This window comes from Vavraia culicis (genome assembly GCF_000192795.1).
Source record: "Vavraia culicis subsp. floridensis unplaced genomic scaffold supercont1.8, whole genome shotgun sequence".
Classification (NCBI taxonomy): domain Eukaryota; kingdom Fungi; phylum Microsporidia; family Pleistophoridae; genus Vavraia; species Vavraia culicis.
Genome location: NW_007360611.1, coordinates 26,611 through 47,399, shown reverse-complemented (window position 1 = coordinate 47,399; position 20,789 = coordinate 26,611). Strand labels below are relative to the sequence as shown.

Genomic DNA, 20,789 nt, shown 5'->3' with positions numbered 1-20,789 from the left:
ATGTTTTTGTATTTTTTATATTATGTTTGTAACATTTCAAGTTCTTATGATTTGAGTAGGTCACGGCACAAATCGAGGTGTAGAAAATCTAATTATAACCGTGGAATAATTTGCAATTTATTTTCAGTTGCCCCTCAATGTCTGATGAAGAAATTAATCGAAGATTTAAATTATTTGACTTTGGCAGCAAAGGCTATCTATCGCCCGAGGAGTACAAGGCCTTCTGTTATTCGATGCTGAGACGGCCAAAAGATATAAAAGGCAACAAAGTACACAGGGATGATATAACTGACACTATAAACGAACCTAAAGACTACACGGGATACTTTGAATTCCTGGCGTGTGGCGGTAAATACATCACGTACGATACAATGAAACAAGCCTTAGCCAAGCTAAATCTGGCAGATGATGACATCAAAGAGATGATAACGTATTTTAACGAACAAGGAATACTGAGCTACAACGAATTTGCGAAGATATTTGATTAGCAAGTACATGAAGGCAATTTGGTTATCTTGTCACCAATAAGAATTGAGTACCGTACTTAGAGGCTTACGTTTGGCTTATGATATGTTCGTTATAACGTTACAATAGGGCAAAGAAACCACTGAAATTATACCACTAAGATATTTTATGATGTGATAGATAGCATGGTAATTGATAACTAAACACAAATATTGCACTAAGATATTTTATGATGTGATAGATGGCATGGTAATTGATAACTAAACACAAATATACCACTAAGATATTTTTGTAACCATATCATACGTTGGTAGCGTAGGTTTCCAAGTATTTTTGACTCTCACTAACATAAAGTGCGGCTCATAAAATTTATATTGTACAATGAGATATTTGTTGCTGATGTTAGCATTTCTTATCAAACCATAGATGTGGTTTAGCAAATACATTTTATGGAATGTAGAGTATAGTGCAGAGTGAAGCATGGCGAATGTTGGTGTTTTTCTGAGTTTACGTTCATAGTTATAGATAATTTGGGAATGGTGCTGTACAATGGCTGTGTTAAAGGTAAGGTAACAAAACTAGATTTTACATTATATATGAATATTTATTCATAGTTATAATCACTCAGCGGATGTTTTTCATGTTTTAGACATGGTTATGATACGTGGTACTCAATCCACATCGTAATACTTTGCCATTTGAGGCACGGACAGAATATTGCCTTACTATATGACTGCTAAAACAGACATTCTAACACATTGCAGTGGCTTTCGTTAACCCAGGGCAGAAAAAAGTAAAATTGCTTGTGCCTTGGCAACTCTAAACTTTTAATTAAGCTTCGCATCACGGACACTTTCGTTATACTACAGCCGTTGAATACTGTTATTGCTGAAAGAATACCACAGAACTTTGATAAGTTTCCACAATAAACTACAAATAGATGATTATTTGAAACTCTTGTATACTGCTAATTTTTATTCCAGTAAATCTATTTATTTTATATTTCTATGTCCTTTTATTCATACGATTTAAATATATCTTTATTTACCAGGTTTCATACGTATACCAAACAAAACCGCTATTTAGCAACAATTTCTGTCTATTACTCGCAATACATGACCATGTTAACGTTCTTTCTGTGTTAAATCAGGTGTTTGCCCTGTCTTTAAGAAATGAATCGTTTTCTGGTAAGATTGTTCACTAGGTTAGAACGTCTGTCATCCGGCATTCTTCCCTTAGCACGCTAATGTCTACCTCAACAGCCTTTGGTTCACAGATGACCAAGTTTAAATTGGTCCTATTATCGCTCATCTCCTTTATCAACCCAAAAGTATGGTCAAACTTGCTCTTTTTGTTATTTATTTGTCATTTTGATCCCTTTAAAGTCTTTTGTTCTTTACAAATCATCCGAATAACTCCTTTTACTCCTTCCAAATAAAAAATAATTAATTGTCCCTCAAGAAAACATCATCATGGCGAGGAAAGTATCAGATGAATTTTATGCGCTGTCCGCAAAGGATATGAATGGAAATGATTACAAATTTGAAAAATTGAGAGATAACGTTGTACTGATAATAAACTCGGCGACAAAATGTGGTTTTGCTACGACCACCTTTGAGAACTTGGTTGCATTGGCGGAAAGGTACCATGACAAGAACCTGAAAATTCTTTTATTTCCGTGCTCACAGTTTCGTAATCAAGAACTGGAGGATTCCGAGAAAGTGCGAAAAAACATTGAGAGATACTCGAAGGAGTTTATAGTGTTTGAAAAAGTGGATGTTAAAGGTGAAAATGCTCATCCGGTGTTTAAGTTTCTTATCAAGCATCTCAAGGGCACGATAACGGATAATGTAAAATGGAACTTTACCAAGTTTCTGATCGATCAAAATGGTATACCCACGAAACGATACGGGCCTATGGAGCCGGTAAATGTTGATGATCCTCTTATAGAAGACTTATTAGCAGATAATTAAAGAATAGGATCGAATGGTTGTTATCTATGAGGTGTATACTTGTTTGCGTGTACGAATTGATCGTGCATGGATGGGCCATTCCGTCCATATGACAGCAACAGTTACAAGCAATCGTACACATATATTTCTAGGACGATCGTACGGTTTACTTGCCGGCTTAGACATGGTAAAAGTACACTTAAATCTGATCCTCAAACAACCTGCAATCGTTTTGAAATAAAAGTTACGGTTTAAGCCGCATTTCTTCACTGTTCTGCCGTGGAGCACATACCGTGACGGTTTTAATCTTAACCCAACTTGGTGGCATTTTATTCTCTCAGAACAAAAAGCTATTCCGTTCTAAATGAGGGTTAGTGTGCCTGGTAGAGGTGTAACTCAGATACATAAATGTGAATTTGTTCAACCCTCTTTCAGATAAAAAGAATGCCTCAATTCGTTCACTGAAAAAATGTAATTTCTATAATAGCTGTGCATAGTAACTTTTGTAGCTTGAAGTACGTTATTTATCTCCTCACACACCAACAACATCCAAATAAGCACATGTTCCAGTCACAGCCTCTTATTAACCAGTTCGATAAATTCCCTCTTTATATCATCATAGCTACTATCGCATTTGTTCGTTGCGCTTTCCTCGTTTCTGTTAATTTTCTTGAACTCAGCAATTATCTTTTTCACCTTCTCCGCTTTTTCTTTGCTGCAGTTCCTCAAATTACCAACAACCGTTTCGTTGATCCTCTCATGGAACAGAGTGCTCTCCTGCTCAGTATAGAATTTAATCTGTATCTTCTCCTCCACATACCATCGAATGGCCATAACCTTTCCTACTTTACTTATCCTTATGCTCATCTCATCTAAGATATTGAGCACCAGGATGACATTGTTGAACTGCTGAATTACAATTTTTACATTATCTATGTGTATGATCAGATTATTGAATAGATGTGACCATTCCTCATGTTCTATCTCCCTGCTGTACTGCAAATGATAGATTTCCTGTGTGGATACGTGTGCATTTTTTTGCTGAAATTGATGGTACGTCTCCGTGTTCTTTTTTATGGAGAGCTTGAAAATACGAAAAGTGTCCATCATGCACTTTCGCAAAATTTTCGTGTTTATACACGAGTAAAGAATGGAAATGTTTGCGGTACTTCATCCATATATGGACACAGTATGTGCTGCACTATTCGCAATCGGCAATACTTCCTGCTGTATTCGGTTCAAATGCTAAGCAAACAACTAAATTATCTCAATTCTGATTACGAGTGATTAGAAAACGCTTCATCTTCAAGGAGAAAAAAGAACGATGCCAAGAAACTGAGATAAAAATGGCCATGGCACCAACACACTCTTTTGCTTAAATAAATTAGTGCGTTCACTAAATGCAAAGTTTCTCTGTAAAGCATTTTAATTAAAAAACCATTTAGAAATTAAATTATCAGCAAGTTGAATTACCATGCGGTGCTATAAATCCTCCTTTAGATTGTTTTTAAGCTCAGTTAATTGTATCTCCATAAGATCTTCTACTTCAGTGTTCTCTAAAAACTTATCAATTGCTTCCTTGGCCTCTTTTAAGGTAATTTTTTCGGTTTTTATCACCTGCAATTCCGTGTTGTAGTCCATGGCAGGGGTTAGAAAAATAAAATCCTAAACACTCCGTTCCGTCGTAAGTCGCGATGATCAACACTAAAAATTACATCAACTAAACAAAGATCAATTTTAAACCATTGTTTAAAGAGAATACTTCGTTTGAGTTTGATATGAGGAGGTAAAACAGCAACAGTTACACGTTATAACTTCTCGAATTACGCATCACTATCGGATTGTGGTGGTAATTGCTCATTTTCTACGGTGATTAAGAATGCATCATTCTTAACGAATTTCTTATGAATGAAGAAAATGCTGATTGTTCATTACGATAGCAATTCGTCGTATTCAATAGCATTTTAATACTTGTAAGCTTTTTATAAGTGTTTTATGTCTGGTTTTACAATTGTATAGCAGTAAATAATGGCCTGTGCAAAGATGCAGATCTAAATAATAACGGTAATTCATATTGAAAAGTGGCAATATCCTTGGTTACATACCATAAAGAATCTAAGAATGAAAAGTAGTGCAGTAACAATTCGGGATCTATCTTTTGTCTATACGAGGTTGTAAACAAGCTCTATGCTTGTTAAGAGCCTGTTGTTGCGATAGTTTTAACAATCGTGTCAAGATATGGCGTAGTATCAGGTGGTTGTGTATTATAACGGACATAAACGCTCATGATTTGTACGTGGCGGCTTTGATTCGCGCATGGATTTATTTGTCTATGCTTGCTTAACTTTTTTCACACAAGTGTTTAAACATTTTAGCTCCGTACCGTTTGTTTAATTCAACGGACAAGAACATTTACGTTGTATACAAAATCCTGAATGAACGGGTTAAATATAAAAATTCTGGTTCAAATATATAAGGACATGAATAAGGACATCCTGCAACAAAAGTATTAAAAGCATCTAACTGGGCACATCTATAGATTGCATCGTAGATTATATCGGCAATTGTCCAACAATAAATGGTATCGGCTGGCAACATTAATCGTGTTTTGAATAATTAAAAATGTGATAAATTCATATCCATGAGTAACCGGTCTATGTGCAGTAAATCGGCAAAATATAATGAATGTTCTGTAAATCCCTAAATTTACTCAGCATCATCATTATCTATTCGTATACCGCATCTGGGACGAAGCGTGGTCAGTTTTAAAAAATTATTTTTCGTCCACCCCCCATGAACGGTTTGCTGTCATTTCTTTTCGGTATTTCATCGATTTTCTGCCTAAGCCACGATTTAATATTTGAAAAAGGTGAGAGTGAAACATTCTGGGAACAGTTAGATAGCAATGATTATCAGTTGACGGTTGAGCTATCTATTACATCACCGGAAAATGCATCTCTGCGATACCGTATAGTGGAACCGAACAATTCCAAGAGATTTGCGACGTATCAGGATGTACCTGCTCGTATGGCTCCCTCTAAGTTTACTGGTAAAGGTTTGTATGGCATAGAAATTTTCAATTTTGATGCCAAGCCGGTCCTGTTCTCTTTGTCGACCTATGTTGACAAGGAAGTGGAAGTTGATGAAAACACGACGTATATTAAAAATATACTGGAGAAGTTGAAGATGGACTTGAGAAACTTGTACAATTCTAGCATGCAATTGAGTGTTGACAAGCGTAATATCATTAGAGATGCCAAGAAGTCGAGAACAAAGCTGATATGGTTGTGTATATTGCCTTTAGGCTATGTTGCGGTCGGTGTTGTTAAGTACAGAATGATGAAAAGTATGTTTACCCCGAAAAAAAGGTAATTAAAGGTATTTTTACGTGAGTGTTCTATTTATGTTGCATTTAAAGAGGTGTGAGCCAAAAAATGGTGAAAATAGTTAAAAATGTTCAAAGGCAAGTGCAGAAATTAAAATCTATAATTTATTGTTCAATCGTAAGACTGGTGTAACAGGTACTTATTCGTTTCCCTCATAATCCTTTTTACTAGGTTTTCTGCTGTAAGATTTGGCACGTCTTCGGAGCAATAGGCCGACATTCTTATCAGATCTTTTTCTTTAGCTGCCATACAATATCTCTAATTAGTTTTATGTTCATACAAATGTGACCATATATCTTTCATTAGCGAAACATCAACACCCCCGTATTGTTATGTCCCATTTTGTAGCCATATTTGTTAAGGATTTTATGCCCTTTTATTGCTTTGCAGTGAATTCGTTGCCTTGATTTAACTGGTCAATACAAGTACGGAATAATCATATGAATTCATCGAAACTAAGTTTTTAAGTAAAGATTTTGCACAAGTTTGACAGGACTTACAATAAAGCTCTTATACCTCTAACGAGTTTGCTATGAAGACCGGTATATTGCAGACTGAGAATTTAAATTAGCTGAGTTCATTGAAAGAGCGATATACTCTTTTCAATATTCGTACACACCGCTTCAGGTATGGCAAAAGCCACAAGGAATAATTGGTATAAAATTTTGACCCCTATGAAAGTGCAGATATCGACTGATCAGCTTGATGAGATCCTAGTATCACTGCAGGAACAACTGTCGCCACTTACAAGGACAAAATTAAAACTGTTCAAGACCCTAAGAAAAATAATCGTGGCCAACACTGAAATAATCATACCAGCGAGTGAGACAGAATTGGCTGACAAAGAAGAAATAAGAGATCAAATGATAGAGAAACTGGCAATTACGAGGAGAGAGTTGCCGTTGAAGTGTGCTCAAGAAATAGAGGAGCATTACAAGAAGCTAGAAAAAGATTTGGAACAGGTAATGATGGAGGAGGAAGAAAAAGAGAACGAATATAATGTTATAGAGAATGTACCGGTTGATTACACGTATCTTAGAGATATTAATGAAAGTGTACCCGATATTATATGTAAGTTTGAACGAGCAATGAGTGTGGTAGAAGATGCAAGTAAAAACGGAAAGGAATGCGAAGCATCGCCAGAAGATGTTGCAATCTTATACTTTTTTAAGTCATAGTTTCATGTTGTTTATAAAAACACTGTGTCCTTCAGTTTATTCTTTGTTCTTTATCGTAGTATTGTGAGAAAAGTGTTTGTTTATACCTCAGTTATATCTCTATGTTGTAGTGCATACCATTTATGGTATATCGTGTAGATATATTCCACTTACATGGTATTTTGTTGCATATTTTTGAATGTTGAGCTGTGTGTGGTACTTGTTAGAGAACATACCTATATTTAAATTCTTGTGCTTTCATCACTATGAAGCGCTCGAATAGCAGTCTAGAACGTGTATTGTATCAATATATTACTTTAAATTCTTTTTTAACGCTAAATTTCTTTTTCTTCTCATCAAATATTCGTTAATAGAACATTTTATTTTAATTCCTATCTCTTATAGAGATTTGTTTCCTAAGCCCTGTCAATGCAAGACTTTTTGATCGAAGTTCTGCACGATATGCGTATATATTTCTAATTATTAACAAATGTTAATAAATGAGTTAATTAAGTGCTTTTACATCCAAATATATTACGAATAATGGCAGAAAATGCTCATTTAATTTTAGTTTCCGAAGCCCTTCGATAAATGGACATTATTATAGAGTTGGACGACAAAGTGCAATTAAATGGAAGTGAGCGGATAGAATACATAGATGATAACAAAATAATTCTTCACATAGCGGGCAAAAAGCGGGTATATAATATAGAGGAATGTCTGTCATCTTATATCGCAGTATACGATGAAAAGGAGCGATACTTAGTCAATCACATTGGAAGGAAAGATAAATAGAATTAAAATTGTTGTTTAGGATGGGTACTTTAATGTTGATATGAGGTGGCAACGATTTTAGCTAAGAATATTTACGTTACACCGAGCTTATAGTTAGAGAATGATGTTGTAGAGGCATGGTACTTCCGATCTACCAACAAAATGGCAGTAAATCTAGTGCGCAGCTATCATTTTTTCTCACCAATACGGTACTAGCAAGAAGGGACAAAAGCTGTTTTGGAAGTGTGTCCTAAGCTAACCTAGCGAAACCTTACACTCTAACTCGGGTCAAACAAACAATGATGCAACGACTTTACACAAAATGGAGGTTATAACAACAGGCACAAATATAACCATCACTTGTGTGGGACATTGCTGGTCGGTTATCATCTAAAAGAGCAATCAACTCAAGTGACAAAGCTGGCCAAGATATCTTTTCTATCACACCCACTATCTGGGGTCGCTGCAAAATAATGAATTACCATTGATTTAGTTAGATTCGCTAAAAGCATCCCTGACTAAAGATTACTACACGGGGTAGATAACTAAGAAACATGCGCATCAAATTTGGTGCAATGCTTTTAACACGCTTACCCTGGCTCTTCTGAATGTTTATAAAGGCACGCCTTCTCCACACGAGTTTCTTCTGCTTCGAGATGGGCCCTCCTTCACAAAGTAAACATTCATTACGATGGAAATTAAGGAGAACATGTTGCATGTAATAACTGGAAAAACGTTATAAAGCTTTATTGCCGCTCAAATTCCACATCTATCATTGTTCACTTCTTGCTATACTGCTCAATTTCATTCCTTAGTGTCTCCTCATTGATCTGTTTTCTCATCTGTTTCTCCGCTTTCTTCGCCTCTTTTTCTCTTTCCTTCGTATCATCCCTTGCACCTAGAGACCACCATTCGGTCAGCCGCTTTTCCTTCTCTTCCTCTTCTAGGCGTTTTTTCTCAGCCTCTCTTTCTTCTTTTCTACGTCTCCCTTCTAATTTTTTAGCGTAATTTCTTGTTTTTCCCATGGGTGTCTCACTCGTCTTTTTTTTTGATCTGAAAAATGGTTGTCCTCCTTTTCAAACCTTTCTGACCTATCGAGTCGCATGTTGATTTCTGAACGTAATACTGAGACTAAAGTCATGACGTGAATTAAGAGAATATTCTAATCGATGTGGTATCAATTCGCATGCACAAGTTAAACATTAACACATCGATTGTTGATTAGCAAAGATCTGGAGAATAGAACTAATGGTTCCAATTGATGTAAAACATCGATGAAGTCCATCCGATTGCTTCTGTAGTGAACACATTACCAGGTAATTCTCTTATGACATTATAATTTTTAGATATCAAACCGCATAATACGATCCATAAAACTATTAATCACACCAAATCTGTCACGCCGATCAATGAAACACTTATTTTTGGTCAATCAGACATGAATAAAATACCGTATTCGACCACATGCATTTAATCAAAACATGTCCGAGCCGGAAAGGCTGATAAAGGAACCACCAATACGATAATACCGATATGAAGCAAATTGCAGAATCGATGAATTTTGGAAAGCTAGATGGCAATTAAGATTGATGAATAAGTTATAACAGTTATTTCTGGACAAAAAAACATTAAATTGTTGACCATACTATCATACTTTTAAATGAATATTTGTCGCAAATAGTCAAAGTACTTGTTTTAATGAGAAAGCACTAATCTATCACCAGTAAATACTTAAGAGAAAATGCAATATCACCACAAGCTCACATATCCATTTTCTCTCCATTACTAGTTTTGTTCTTAATCATTTCCGAAATCGCTTTTTCTAACATACCGTTTCTATTCTCTGTATCCTCTATCATTTCTTCGAACCTATTCATGAGTGTTTGATCGTTACTATTCATCGTTCTTATTGCCTTTAGCAGTTCTTCGAATGCATTATCTACCAAGTCGTTCGGCATTCTAAGGGATGTGGATTTTCTCTCGTAAAACCCTCGTTTGTGTTAATCTAAGAGACATTTAGAATACATTTTGAAATAGATTGACTGCATACCAATTTAAGGCTTTGATAAAAAAATCAGAGAAATTAAACCATTTTAACTATTACTTAGCTCTATTTTACACATACCAAGAAAATGCTACAGCGTGTCAGAATAATTTGAAATGCATACATCACTTTAATTCCCTGTCACAGCGGTGTTTTATCGGTACAAGTCACTTGACATACCATCAAAATATTCAACTTTTTATTTCCTTTGCTCTATTAGCAAAGTGGTGGTGTCTATGGAACATTGTACTGGTTTTTTTGATCTTGTGAGAATGTATGACGGCTTCCATCAAGATGACTGAAAAACTAGTCTCTCTATTTTTGCCAAATATCATGTTAAATAATTGTTGTTACAATCATAAAGTGCTTGATTGCGTACATAAAATGTTTACAACGCTTTTTTATACAACAACTAGCTGTACCATCCCGTTTTTCAAAAACGGGTGTATGAATGGATAGTATACTAAAATAACGCTTTTGAGTATAACTAAAACATCAGGTCATTCCTTTCTACCAACTGTTCTGTGGTTACAAATCAATAAATCACTTTCATTCTAGTAGCTCATTGTATACAACATTTCTTGTGTATACTTTACCATTCTCATGCTTTCCTTGGTCTCCATTGTCAGCAACATACACTCTTAGACCGTTTGCATAGCGCACTCTCGACAGAGCTACATACAACTGGCCATGCATAAAGACTGGGCTGTGCAGATATAAGCCATAAAAGATTAACAAATTAGTCGCTTTCTTTGACATGTACAATTCAAAAATCATAGTTTGTCCTGCAGTTCAAGCAGATGTGTGATTAAGTCATAAATCTATGAGACGAAACTTGCAAACAGCTTATGACATAATAATAGTCGACTTATTTGTATGATACGGTAAGCATGTAGTACAAATAAATGACATTTTTACCTAATTTGCCGGTTATACTACATCCTAATTTTTAGTTGGTGGCGGATGCAATGCGCAAAAACATTTCATTAATTAGAAGCAATAGGAACGTGTTTTTATGTCTACGACATCAAGCAACAACGACGCAAGAGCTCAAAAAAATTGTATCGTTATGTTAGCTTAGCGTAGCTTCATCATTTATGGCATGTATCTTTCCGTGGTACATGTATAAGATATGTATTTTCACAATATGTGTTAAACAAGCATCATGTTTGATATATTCTACTCAAAATGTATTTTCTTCCTTCTTGTGGAACGAGCGAGCATTTAGATTTTTTTCCAAAATATTTTATTTAACTCAGCACATATTTGGGATATCTTGTCCTATATGTGAAATCCTACATCTAAATATTTTTTAGAATTTTTTTATGTGCCAATATCGTGACTGTGGTTGGTCGTAGCAAGTGGTAAAGTGAATTTTATGATGGTAAAAGATCCTATACATAAAGCAAGGAACAATGCAATAAATTACGCTTTAAAAATATTTAGCTACTGCTGAAATAATTCCTTATTAAAATCAGTCTTTGCTTGTTTTCAAGCGCAAAAAAGTTTTTACGTATTTTTTACCTTTCATTTATATGCAATATTTTTATTCAGAGCCTGATAATTTCAATTCATCCGTTTCTATTATTGTCTACCGCTTCTCCCATGAAATATCTATAATGTGCAGTTTTGCCGTTTCTTGATTCATAATGCTACAGAACTTATACGCTTTCCGATTTTTGCCCCCCCTGTATTTCACCCCTAGATGACAAAACAGAAAGACAACATTTACTTGATACCTAATTTCCAGCCTTCAGAGATCATCAGCTATTTTTCTGAACATGGTATCCAGATTATGCAATCAGAAGTGGTCAAACCTTCTCTTCAGAGTGTTCTACGAATTTATAATTCCATCATAAATTGCGTATGCATTAACAATGGTATAAGTAATGATGCAGATGAGTCAAAATTTCTCATGATACTTTATAAAAGAGTGGATATGTTGTTAAGGAGGCTCGGCATCGATTTTTTTGAGCTCAAAGACTTGCTTACACCTTCATACAAAAGAAATTTGAATTTTCTGAGCACCATCTACAACTTTTGTATATATAGAGACAGCAAGAAGGAATATTATGAAAAGTTATTATCGAAAAAGGAGGAGCAAGAGAACTTGCTAAGCGAGATAAATGTGTCAATAGACATGGCTGAGTCGAAGCTTAAGAATATGAAGGACGAAGCGCTAAAAAGGGAAAAGGAAAACAGCGAATTACAAAAGAAGGTGGAAGAATTAGAAGAGGAGGTAAAAAGCATTTGCAGAGAGCAGCGAGAACGCGTAAACAAAGTTGAGGAGATAAAAAGAGAAAGAGACGAGTCTTACGACAAATTGAGCTCGTTGAAATTGGTATGCTTGAATTTAAAACAAGAGATAAAGGAAATGAAGACACAGGTGATTGATGATCCTTCGAAGATGCTGTCCTTGATCGAGGAGATGCAAGTCCTGATCAGGACAGAGAAGGTTAGCATCGAAGAATTCAACAAAAAGATTAGACATACGGCTGAATTAATCGAAAAAGAAGAAGGGGAAAAGGTAAGAATGCAGAACGCGATAAAAATGGCTATCAGCCAGAAGAACAAGACAAAGGCTATGCAAGCATTGCAAAACGAGATAGCAGGTTTTGAGAGAACGATTAAGAACCTATCCATGTCCATAAATGCGTCTAACAGACGAGTGGAGCACCTAAGTAGGCAGATAAGCCATATTGAGGGGAAGATAGAGGCATTGAAAAAGAAAGATCAGGAAAACGCGAAGGAGCTGTCTAACAACCTCAATAAATTAAAGGACAATTACTCAAAAGTAAGAACAGAAAGAAACGATTATTTCGAAAGGATAGCGAATAATCAGAAGGAGATAAAAGAACTTGAATTTAAAATGGTACAGGTTATGAACCAGCATCAGAAGGATATGCATGTATTAATAAGCAAATTGACAGAACTGAAAAACGCTGCCAATAAGTATTTTATGGGATTTGAGGACTTCAACCGCGAGCTGTAAAATTAAAATATCGTTGATATAGCACCCAGGATATAAAACAGTGTCCTACTACGCTTTATTAGTTATGTCTTTGTGTCACATCGGTTGCTAGAGACTTCCACTTGCAAAGATACTTCCTATACGTCACAATAAATGAAAATTATCTTTGGCAACTTATAAAACAAGCAGAACCTCAAATTCTTAAATTGCAATACGTGCATTTGACAGGTTTTAAGGTCAAAGTGATTAAACATCACATATTGACTGCCGGTGTACGTAGTACATTTTTGAACACTGTATGGAAATAGTTTTAATCGACAAATACGCTTTGTTCATCTTAGGTTTTGTTTCATTATATTTCACGTGTTTTTAACTATTTACACTATTTTGGTGGTTATTCTTTGATTCTTTTTAGCATCTTCTCGTTTACCGATCGGAGCTTAACTATGATGCTTTTAAAATTATCTATGCTTCTTTCCTTTGTCTCCAACTCGTCATTCAACTTGCTACATTTCTCTGACAAGTTCAAAATCACTTCCTTGAGCTGCCCAAAGTCACAAACATTTATGTTAAAATTACTCTGCACAAAATTCCTTATTTCCTCAAAACTTGCCATATAAAAATGCTGTTTTCCACTTAAATCATCAATTGCCGTCTTAGCCTTTTGTAACTCCTGTGCATAGTAGTCTGCAATGCGCTTCTTTTCAACGTTAAACTGATCATTAATATCCCTCTTATCCTTCTCTAAGCCGTCAATAACACCTCTGCTTTCCTCCAATTGCTTCATAAGCGTCTTGACATCCATAACTTTGCCCAAGTCGACATCCGCAACCATTTTTTTGTATTTTTGCAGCTCTTTCTCGTTTTCCTTTCTCTCTATTTCCAGTAATTTCACAATTTGACCCTGATTGTTTTGAATAAACGTGTTCTTTTGCACTAGAAGCACATCAATCTTGTTCTTAAGGTCTGCATTTTCTTCTTGTATTTCATTTAGTTTATTGATCGCACTGGCTTCATCTTTTTTGAGATTTTCAATCTCATCTGTCATTACCCGCATACGTTCATTACTCTGATGGAGCATCTCGTTCACTTGTTCCACTTTCTTTAAACTCTCATTCGCCTCATCTCTACACGTTACAGCCATCCTTTCTCTCGCATCTGCAACACTTCGAATATTGGCGATCTCGGTTTTGCTTACCTTGCTCAATTTTTGTACCAAAGCCTCAACCTCCACAGTTCTGGTAATCATACCATGAATGACTTCTCGCAGTTGATAAAAAATCTGCTTATAATCCAAAAATATCTGTCTAAACGGCTTTTTTACGAGCATAGAATGTATTTTATCCTCTCTATCCTTCAACATTTCTCCTAATCGCTCATTTTCCTTCTCTTTTTCTTTAAGTTTATATTCATACGTCCGAAGTTCAAAATTTTTGTCTTCTAATTTTCGCTCGAGTCCTTCGTAAATACTGTTCTTGAACTTCAAATCATAATTTTCTACTTCCATGAACTTACATCTACTAAAATACTCCTCATTGCTTCGCTCCAGTAGTTTACATTTGTCCATCACACTGGTTAACTCGCTCCCTAGGCGCTCATCAGCAATTCGTAGCTCCGTGTTCTCCCTTTTGAGGCGATCAAGCTGCCCGCTTATAGCACTTTTATACTCCGAAACTAACTTCTCCCTTTCTTTTCTTTCAAAAATAAGAGATGCCTCCAACCTGACGTTTTCATTTTTTAGTGAATCATTAAGCCTGCACATATTTTTTAGCAACCCTATCACGTCATAGTAATCATTTACATATGTATCTACCGTTCTCCCAGTCCTATTTGTTGCTCCATCATCCAGTACAAATGATATTTCCTTGCTCAATCTTTCGTTTTTATCCTTTAGTAAAATATTTTCTTTGTTCAGCTGGTAAATAGTGTTCTGTAAATTTATTATAGTCAGAGGATTTGAAAAAAACGACGTGTTAAAACTTCCATCGTCTTGGGACGCATGCGAGTCCAAAAAGTTGTTTTCCATCGATTTGTTGTGTATGCTATCGTTTGACTCCCCTACTGATACACGTTTATCCCTTAAGGTACTTCCTCCATCTTTCTTGTTCTCATCTATGTTAGTAAAATTGACACCAAATGCATCCTCCATTTTTTCATTTCCGTTCTTTTCATCGCCATCATCTCTGCTATCGATGACTATCGCTCCGCTGTTTCTCTTTTCATTGCTCTCGCCATTAATATGCACCTCACTTTGGAAATTGCCGGCTCTCTGGTAATCATCCATTTTCTCCCCTCCAAATAACGCAGCACCATCAACATTCGCCATACTTATATGTTCAACACCCAGGTCATCGTTGTTGTCATTCTTGTATGCCTCTAGCCTGCTTATCAGTTTAATATTTTCTTTTTTCAATTCATTTATCTTCTTCCATAGGTTTCCATTCTCCTCCTTGACCTTTTCGTAGTTAAAGTGGTAATAATTCGCACGTCTGTTCACGGCCAAAACAATCTTTTTGATTATATCGCGGACCGAGGATGAAAGACCTTCAATTTCCGGTTTAAAAGACGATAACTCAGGAAAATTCGTGTACAGGTCATACATTCACAGCTTTGTCCTTTTTGGTTAGGGGGTGTGAAAACGATCTAAAAAATGTTTTGTCCATAAATTTAGGAATATATCGATGCATTGCGCGGCATTTCTTCGTATACTTACCATATGCGTAATGTGTGATGTGCTATCTAAACCCTCCTTACGCGTTCATCGGTTTATTTGTTTGTTTAATTTGCTAATCAATCTTCCTGTTGCATGCTAATGAAAAAATGTGTATTGGTTCCATTTATACCTCTAAAATAAACAAAAATGGTGTCTCAAGATTAATGTACGATGCATGTTATGCCACTCGTGTATTCTGATCTAATATTGCCCCTCACACTTCTTTCAGCGCAGTACTTGCTTCCTGTTGTGCTTAATGACCCATCATTCGTTAAAAACGTTTACTTTTACCCCCTGCCGCAAATGCACTTTCTCATCAAACTCTCGCTAACAATCCTCGTTCTTTACCTGCTGTACACATCGTTTCCCTTCGATTTATTTTTGAACGATGCCCTTTTTGCCTATTTGGGATCATTTCTGTGTTTTATACTGAACGCAATAGGCACTACCAAGGGAATGCTCGCCATATCGCGCACATGTGCTGGAGCGAGCATATTTAATCCAAAAATAGGATCTAAGTCTCTCGTGGGAGTCATAATATGTGAGGGGAACCTGCTCTGCGGTATTGTAATATCGTATTTCATCTTTAATTCCATACCACATGACAGCAAAAACTTGAAGGATGTCTCGTACATTCTCTTTGGGGCTGGTACAATCACTGGAGCAGTTGGATTTGCCTCATCATTTGCGACTGGCATTATCTGTGCCGCTATTTGTGTCATGGATGCTAAAGATCCGAAATTGTTCTCCAAACTTGTTTTTTACGAGTTTCTTGCGGGCAGTCTGGGTGTAATGGGCATTGGTATCGGTTTCATTATGAAAGAAAAGATTAAAATATTTGTTTGAGAGCGTTCAGCCCTGCTTTTTGTGGCTATCGGTCGGATTACTGAATGCCCGGTGAGGAGTACGGATTTAACAAAAAATTTAAAATTCGTCAACAAGTCCTAAAAACAGCTGCTTCAATAACTGACCAGATAATAAAAGTGTGATTCCTTTTAGTCAATTATTTCCACGAGAGAGCAACTCTGTACGTCGGAACATGCATTTTATTTTCAACTCATGTTGACTGATTTATTTAACAATACCTATCACGCTTACCAAGCCCAATACCGCCACATGTCACATACCTCTTTGTCTGTTCCTGCAACCATCCTGCACAACCAAATTTGGTGTACTACCTTTTCAATTTCAAGTCCAACTTGCTTAATTCCTCATAAAACATATTCGTTCTCTTTTCTGTTTCGATGGTTTCCTTTCTCTCCTCAAGTTCCTCTTTTTCTCTCTCGGCAAAGATGGCATCAAAATCTTTGCCGTCGTCTAACATCTCAATGACATTCAGCGGTACCCCCATGCTCACATCTATTCTTTTAAGTTTTACCAGTTCATCCACCAATTCTTTCATTTCTTGGGATGGAAATTGGTCTCCTTCCAGAATTAAATTGGATAAGACATGTAGTTTGGAGGAGATGACGTGACACGCATCAGAAAATGCAACAGTGCTTGATTTTTTCCCATTTTTTTGTTCCCTTCGGTGCAATTTTGTGTATAATATGAGCTTTAGCGGATGTTTTTTGTGTTTTTTAAATATCATAGGGTAGGTAGCGCCTCGAATAAGAAAAGATGTCTTCGTACAAGCGATAGATATCTACGATTAGATACAAGAGCAAAAAATGAGGCCGCTTTGAACAGATTATTTTGGTATTTTGTCTTCCGTTCTCAGCCACAGCTTTTACGTCACTCATATGTCTTACCAAATAGAGATGCCGATTGCCGGGTATATCACGTTTACTATGCTCATTTGTCTGCGATTTATGTTGTATGCGCAACAAAGTTTTACTGGTCTGTTGTTTATTTCCCGTTTCATTTCAATACACGGTTCAGCAATTCGGGGTTTTCTTAGGGTCCGTGATAAACTAACTTTTACCTGATACAAGCTATCGCTTCAGTCAATGGTCGTTTAAATGCCTTAGTTTACGTAAATATGTGGTATTGAGCATGTTTTGAAACCATTCAGGTGTTTATAATGGAACATCTCGAGACAAGAAATAACTTCAATCGCGGATATTTTAGAATACAATCAAAGCATGGCTGTGCCAAACAGAGAAATCGTGTAAGTACAACGATAAATTGAATCTTGCTTTCTTCAAGGCCTGTGATATGAGTTGTGATCGATTTTAGAAACCAGAAAATCATGTGCAAATAGCACTGCTTATGAAAATTTTTACCACGAACTGTGTGTAAAGGTGATCTCATGGTATAAACGTACAGGACGAGCGATACATCACCTTGACGCTTTCAGCCGCGAGTACGCTCAAAAAATGCAAAGCTATCCACAGTATCGCATATTTACCGTATTACATCGTATTAGAACACGAGACTAATGCAATAAATGATTAAACACTAATATTCTGACCATCCTTTTATATAGACAAATTTCATATCCTAGATACGCTTCTTTGGCTTTATGTCGTGAAAATAGCACATGAGCATGTGAGTTGTTTTCTTATAAACGGTTAAATTATAACCAAAATTCAAGCATCCCCCTTTATGCTGCGTGGCCGCCTTCCTGATCTTCACTTATTTTTTCTAACACTGAAACAGACGAAGAATAAGTCCTTGGCGTATAAAAAAGTAAAGGAAAGCATATTGAGGAGACAAGAGGAGGTGTTAAGCCGGGACTATCCTTTGGACGATGACGAGTATGAGAGAATGTACCAGGAATTGGTACGTTTGAATGACAAATGCTCAAAAATAGATGAGCTGAGCAATAAAGGTATGAATGATAGCAAAGAAGTGTCTGAGTAAAATATTTACGATTAATTTCCGGTATTTAACGGTTTATCATGTGATATACACCTTTATTCAAATTGTATAGGTCGCAGTATTTAGCTCGTCTTGTGTAATTCAGCCGTCCAAACGCGGTAGTTAAAGCATCCAATTTTTTTATAGTATACATTCTTGTAATGGAATAGTGCCGTGGTAGCCAAAGCAATGAGAAGTGCAGATCGAGACTGCAACTTTTTCACCAAAATATATTTGTTATGAAATACAACACACCACCTGAATGAATGCATTGTTCTAGGCAGCTGCGATCTAAACTACAGCGCTCTGTTTTGTTTCATCCGCTTTGTTTAGATCAGTTAGTGATTCTGGCTGCATGCTGAATTCATTCCTGTGTTTAAGGATGCAGTGTGCCGTATGAATACGGATATTTTGCTATCATGCCAATAGCATTCTGTTGACACCAATGACCTGGGAACAGAGAACTACTATGGCTATACTCAGCGTTATATCGCAGAAATATTGCCGTAATAATGATGTAGTTGCAGTAACAGACAAATTTATTGTTATTGAATCACTCTGCACATATTCCCATAATCACGAACCTACTGCATACCGCTTGCTACGTTCACACATATGTTACTAGCACAGCATCAGAAATCGTAGCTGTGCCAAGCCGTCTTATCTCCACGATTTGTAGGGTGCCAAGTCAAATTCACCAACTTCTAATTACTTTCACTTGCACACCCCTGATGGATGTTCTGGAATCGAAAATACTCAACGGCCAGATCCTTTCAGCCCAAGAAATAGACCATCTGTGCACAAAAGCAATATCCATACTTGTGAATGAGCCTAACATCCCCTCGAAATCTTCGCCTATCACCATTGTTGGCGACATTCACGGTCAATTCTTTGACCTTCTGAACATTTTCAAGAAATTCGGTTCGCCCAAGCACACGCGTTACGTATTTCTTGGTGATTATGTCGATCGGGGTGTTCACTCGGTAGAAACGCTCTCTCTACTTTTGATATACAAGGTGATGTATCCTGACAACATGACAATTCTGCGTGGCAACCACGAAAGTAACAAGATTAGTTCTATATACGGATTCAGCGATGAAGTGCGCAAGAAGTATGGAGACCTGGCGGTATATCGTGCATTTTGTGAGGTGTTCGAATATCTTGTGCTTGGATGTATCGTTGATGGGAGGCTTTTCTGTGTGCACGGGGGGATTTCGTCCAGTATAATAAACCTGGATGATTTCATCAAGATGCCAAGGTTTTACAAGGCACCCGAGAAAAGCAAAATTGGTGATTTGCTATGGTCCGATCCATCGCAGCAGCCAGGTTTTACAACAAACGTGCGAGGAACCGGATGTGCGTATGGTAACGATGTGGTGATAAAGTTCCTCATGGTAAATCAACTGCAGAAGATCATACGTTCGCACCAACTGGTAATGGAAGGCTACAAATTTAACTTTAAGGATGAGAGTGTGGCAACCGTGTGGTCAGCACCTAACTACTGTTATAGATGCGGGAATATAGCATCTGTGCTGATGGTGGATGGAGAGGTAAGAAAAGAAAATTTTAAACTGTTCGTAGCCGTAGATGATCAAGCACCTGGTTATGATCTAAAAAGCTTGTTTTTTAGATAGAATGGCGACTATCGTCCTGCAATTGAAAAGATATTCGTGAAGGATACGTAGCATATGCGCTGAGTTGAGTCATCGCTATGGTGGAGAACAATTCATGAGGTGCATGCGCTGCAGCAAAGTTATTCGTGCCGATTTAGATGGCATCTGCAAAAATATATAGATGTGTGTTAATGAGCTTAATTAAAATGCTGAATAACACTGGCAGACTAAAACACAGGTATTAATTGATCTTCGTTTTAATTACCGTAACGTGAATCGTGATCATCCGTATTCGAAGAAAAGTATCGGTAGAACGGTATGATTAACGCCATCTTTTACATCACACTCTTTGCTGTGTCCATTTCTGGGAAGTGACCATGCAATAAACCATCACGCCAAATTGAATGATCTATAAAGATTAACTCATAGGATAGGATATGACTTAAAAGCCAACAATTCCGTGGTACTGCACACTATGAGTAGCAGGTCGAGTAAAATAAAAATGGTAGTACGGAGTAAAGGCTTCTTCCTCTCTTCCAGTAGGTGTGTTAAAATGGTTTCCTCTTCCACGGCATATAAAATGCTTTGGTTCAGGTATTCACACCGTGTTCTATTGGTAGCTATTGCTCCACATTTGTATTTTTTATAAACGCACATTGTTCATCTCCTCATACCACAGCGTTCAAACAACGCACCATTCTAGCCCGCCAGGAAAAGGTGGCTGCTGATCTTGTTCGTGGAGGAAACGTATTAAATGAATTAATGAAAAGTACTTTGGAACTGGCATGGACAAAGTGCAGCTAAAAAGGGTCAAAAAATTTTTGAACAAGCGGTTAGCAGTGAATTCGTGAGAACGGCAAATTCAACAGTTTAATGATTGAACAAGTGCATAACAGGATATACCTTACGATT

General features: G+C 36.7%; 10 protein-coding genes across 10 annotated transcripts; 7 read left to right on the top strand and 3 right to left on the bottom strand.

Annotated features, from left to right (window-relative positions):
- Positions 1-137: 137 nt before the first annotated feature.
- VCUG_00665 (uncharacterized protein) lies at positions 138-733 on the top strand (the record flags this gene model as incomplete). Its single annotated transcript, XM_008075495.1, has 1 exon — positions 138-733. The coding sequence occupies one exon, from the start codon at positions 138-140 to the stop codon at positions 486-488; it is 351 nt and encodes a 116-aa protein (XP_008073686.1). The 3' UTR covers positions 489-733.
- Positions 734-1,937: 1,204 nt separating this feature from the next.
- VCUG_00664 (uncharacterized protein) lies at positions 1,938-2,817 on the top strand (the record flags this gene model as incomplete). Its single annotated transcript, XM_008075494.1, has 1 exon — positions 1,938-2,817. One exon carries the CDS (start codon positions 1,938-1,940, stop codon positions 2,436-2,438), a length of 501 nt encoding a protein of 166 aa, XP_008073685.1. The 3' UTR covers positions 2,439-2,817.
- A 170-nt stretch (positions 2,818-2,987) lies between these two features.
- VCUG_00663 (uncharacterized protein) lies at positions 2,988-3,527 on the bottom strand (the record flags this gene model as incomplete). Its single annotated transcript, XM_008075493.1, has 1 exon — positions 2,988-3,527. One exon carries the CDS (start codon positions 3,525-3,527, stop codon positions 2,988-2,990), a length of 540 nt encoding a protein of 179 aa, XP_008073684.1.
- A 1,683-nt stretch (positions 3,528-5,210) lies between these two features.
- Positions 5,211-5,809, top strand: VCUG_00662 (uncharacterized protein; the record flags this gene model as incomplete). Its single annotated transcript, XM_008075492.1, has 1 exon — positions 5,211-5,809. One exon carries the CDS (start codon positions 5,211-5,213, stop codon positions 5,787-5,789), a length of 579 nt encoding a protein of 192 aa, XP_008073683.1. The 3' UTR covers positions 5,790-5,809.
- A 623-nt stretch (positions 5,810-6,432) lies between these two features.
- Positions 6,433-7,187, top strand: VCUG_00661 (uncharacterized protein; the record flags this gene model as incomplete). Its single annotated transcript, XM_008075491.1, has 1 exon — positions 6,433-7,187. One exon carries the CDS (start codon positions 6,433-6,435, stop codon positions 6,979-6,981), a length of 549 nt encoding a protein of 182 aa, XP_008073682.1. The 3' UTR covers positions 6,982-7,187.
- Positions 7,188-11,479: 4,292 nt separating this feature from the next.
- Positions 11,480-12,934, top strand: VCUG_00660 (uncharacterized protein). Its single transcript, XM_008075490.1, has one exon. The coding sequence runs from the start codon at positions 11,484-11,486 to the stop codon at positions 12,768-12,770; it is 1,287 nt and encodes a 428-aa protein (XP_008073681.1). The 5' UTR covers positions 11,480-11,483; the 3' UTR covers positions 12,771-12,934.
- Positions 12,636-15,357, bottom strand: VCUG_00659 (uncharacterized protein). The gene has a single exon (XM_008075489.1). It carries the CDS (start codon positions 15,349-15,351, stop codon positions 13,144-13,146), a length of 2,208 nt encoding a protein of 735 aa, XP_008073680.1. The 5' UTR covers positions 15,352-15,357; the 3' UTR covers positions 12,636-13,143.
- A 276-nt stretch (positions 15,358-15,633) lies between these two features.
- Positions 15,634-16,451, top strand: VCUG_00658 (uncharacterized protein; the record flags this gene model as incomplete). Its single annotated transcript, XM_008075488.1, has 1 exon — positions 15,634-16,451. The coding sequence occupies one exon, from the start codon at positions 15,634-15,636 to the stop codon at positions 16,306-16,308; it is 675 nt and encodes a 224-aa protein (XP_008073679.1). The 3' UTR covers positions 16,309-16,451.
- Positions 16,452-16,454: 3 nt separating this feature from the next.
- On the bottom strand, positions 16,455-17,337 carry VCUG_00657 (uncharacterized protein). Its single transcript, XM_008075487.1, has one exon. The coding sequence runs from the start codon at positions 17,051-17,053 to the stop codon at positions 16,637-16,639; it is 417 nt and encodes a 138-aa protein (XP_008073678.1). The 5' UTR covers positions 17,054-17,337; the 3' UTR covers positions 16,455-16,636.
- Positions 17,338-18,995: 1,658 nt separating this feature from the next.
- Positions 18,996-19,955, top strand: VCUG_00656 (uncharacterized protein; the record flags this gene model as incomplete). Its single annotated transcript, XM_008075486.1, has 1 exon — positions 18,996-19,955. The coding sequence occupies one exon, from the start codon at positions 18,996-18,998 to the stop codon at positions 19,896-19,898; it is 903 nt and encodes a 300-aa protein (XP_008073677.1). The 3' UTR covers positions 19,899-19,955.
- Between the last annotated feature and the right edge of the window lie 834 nt (positions 19,956-20,789).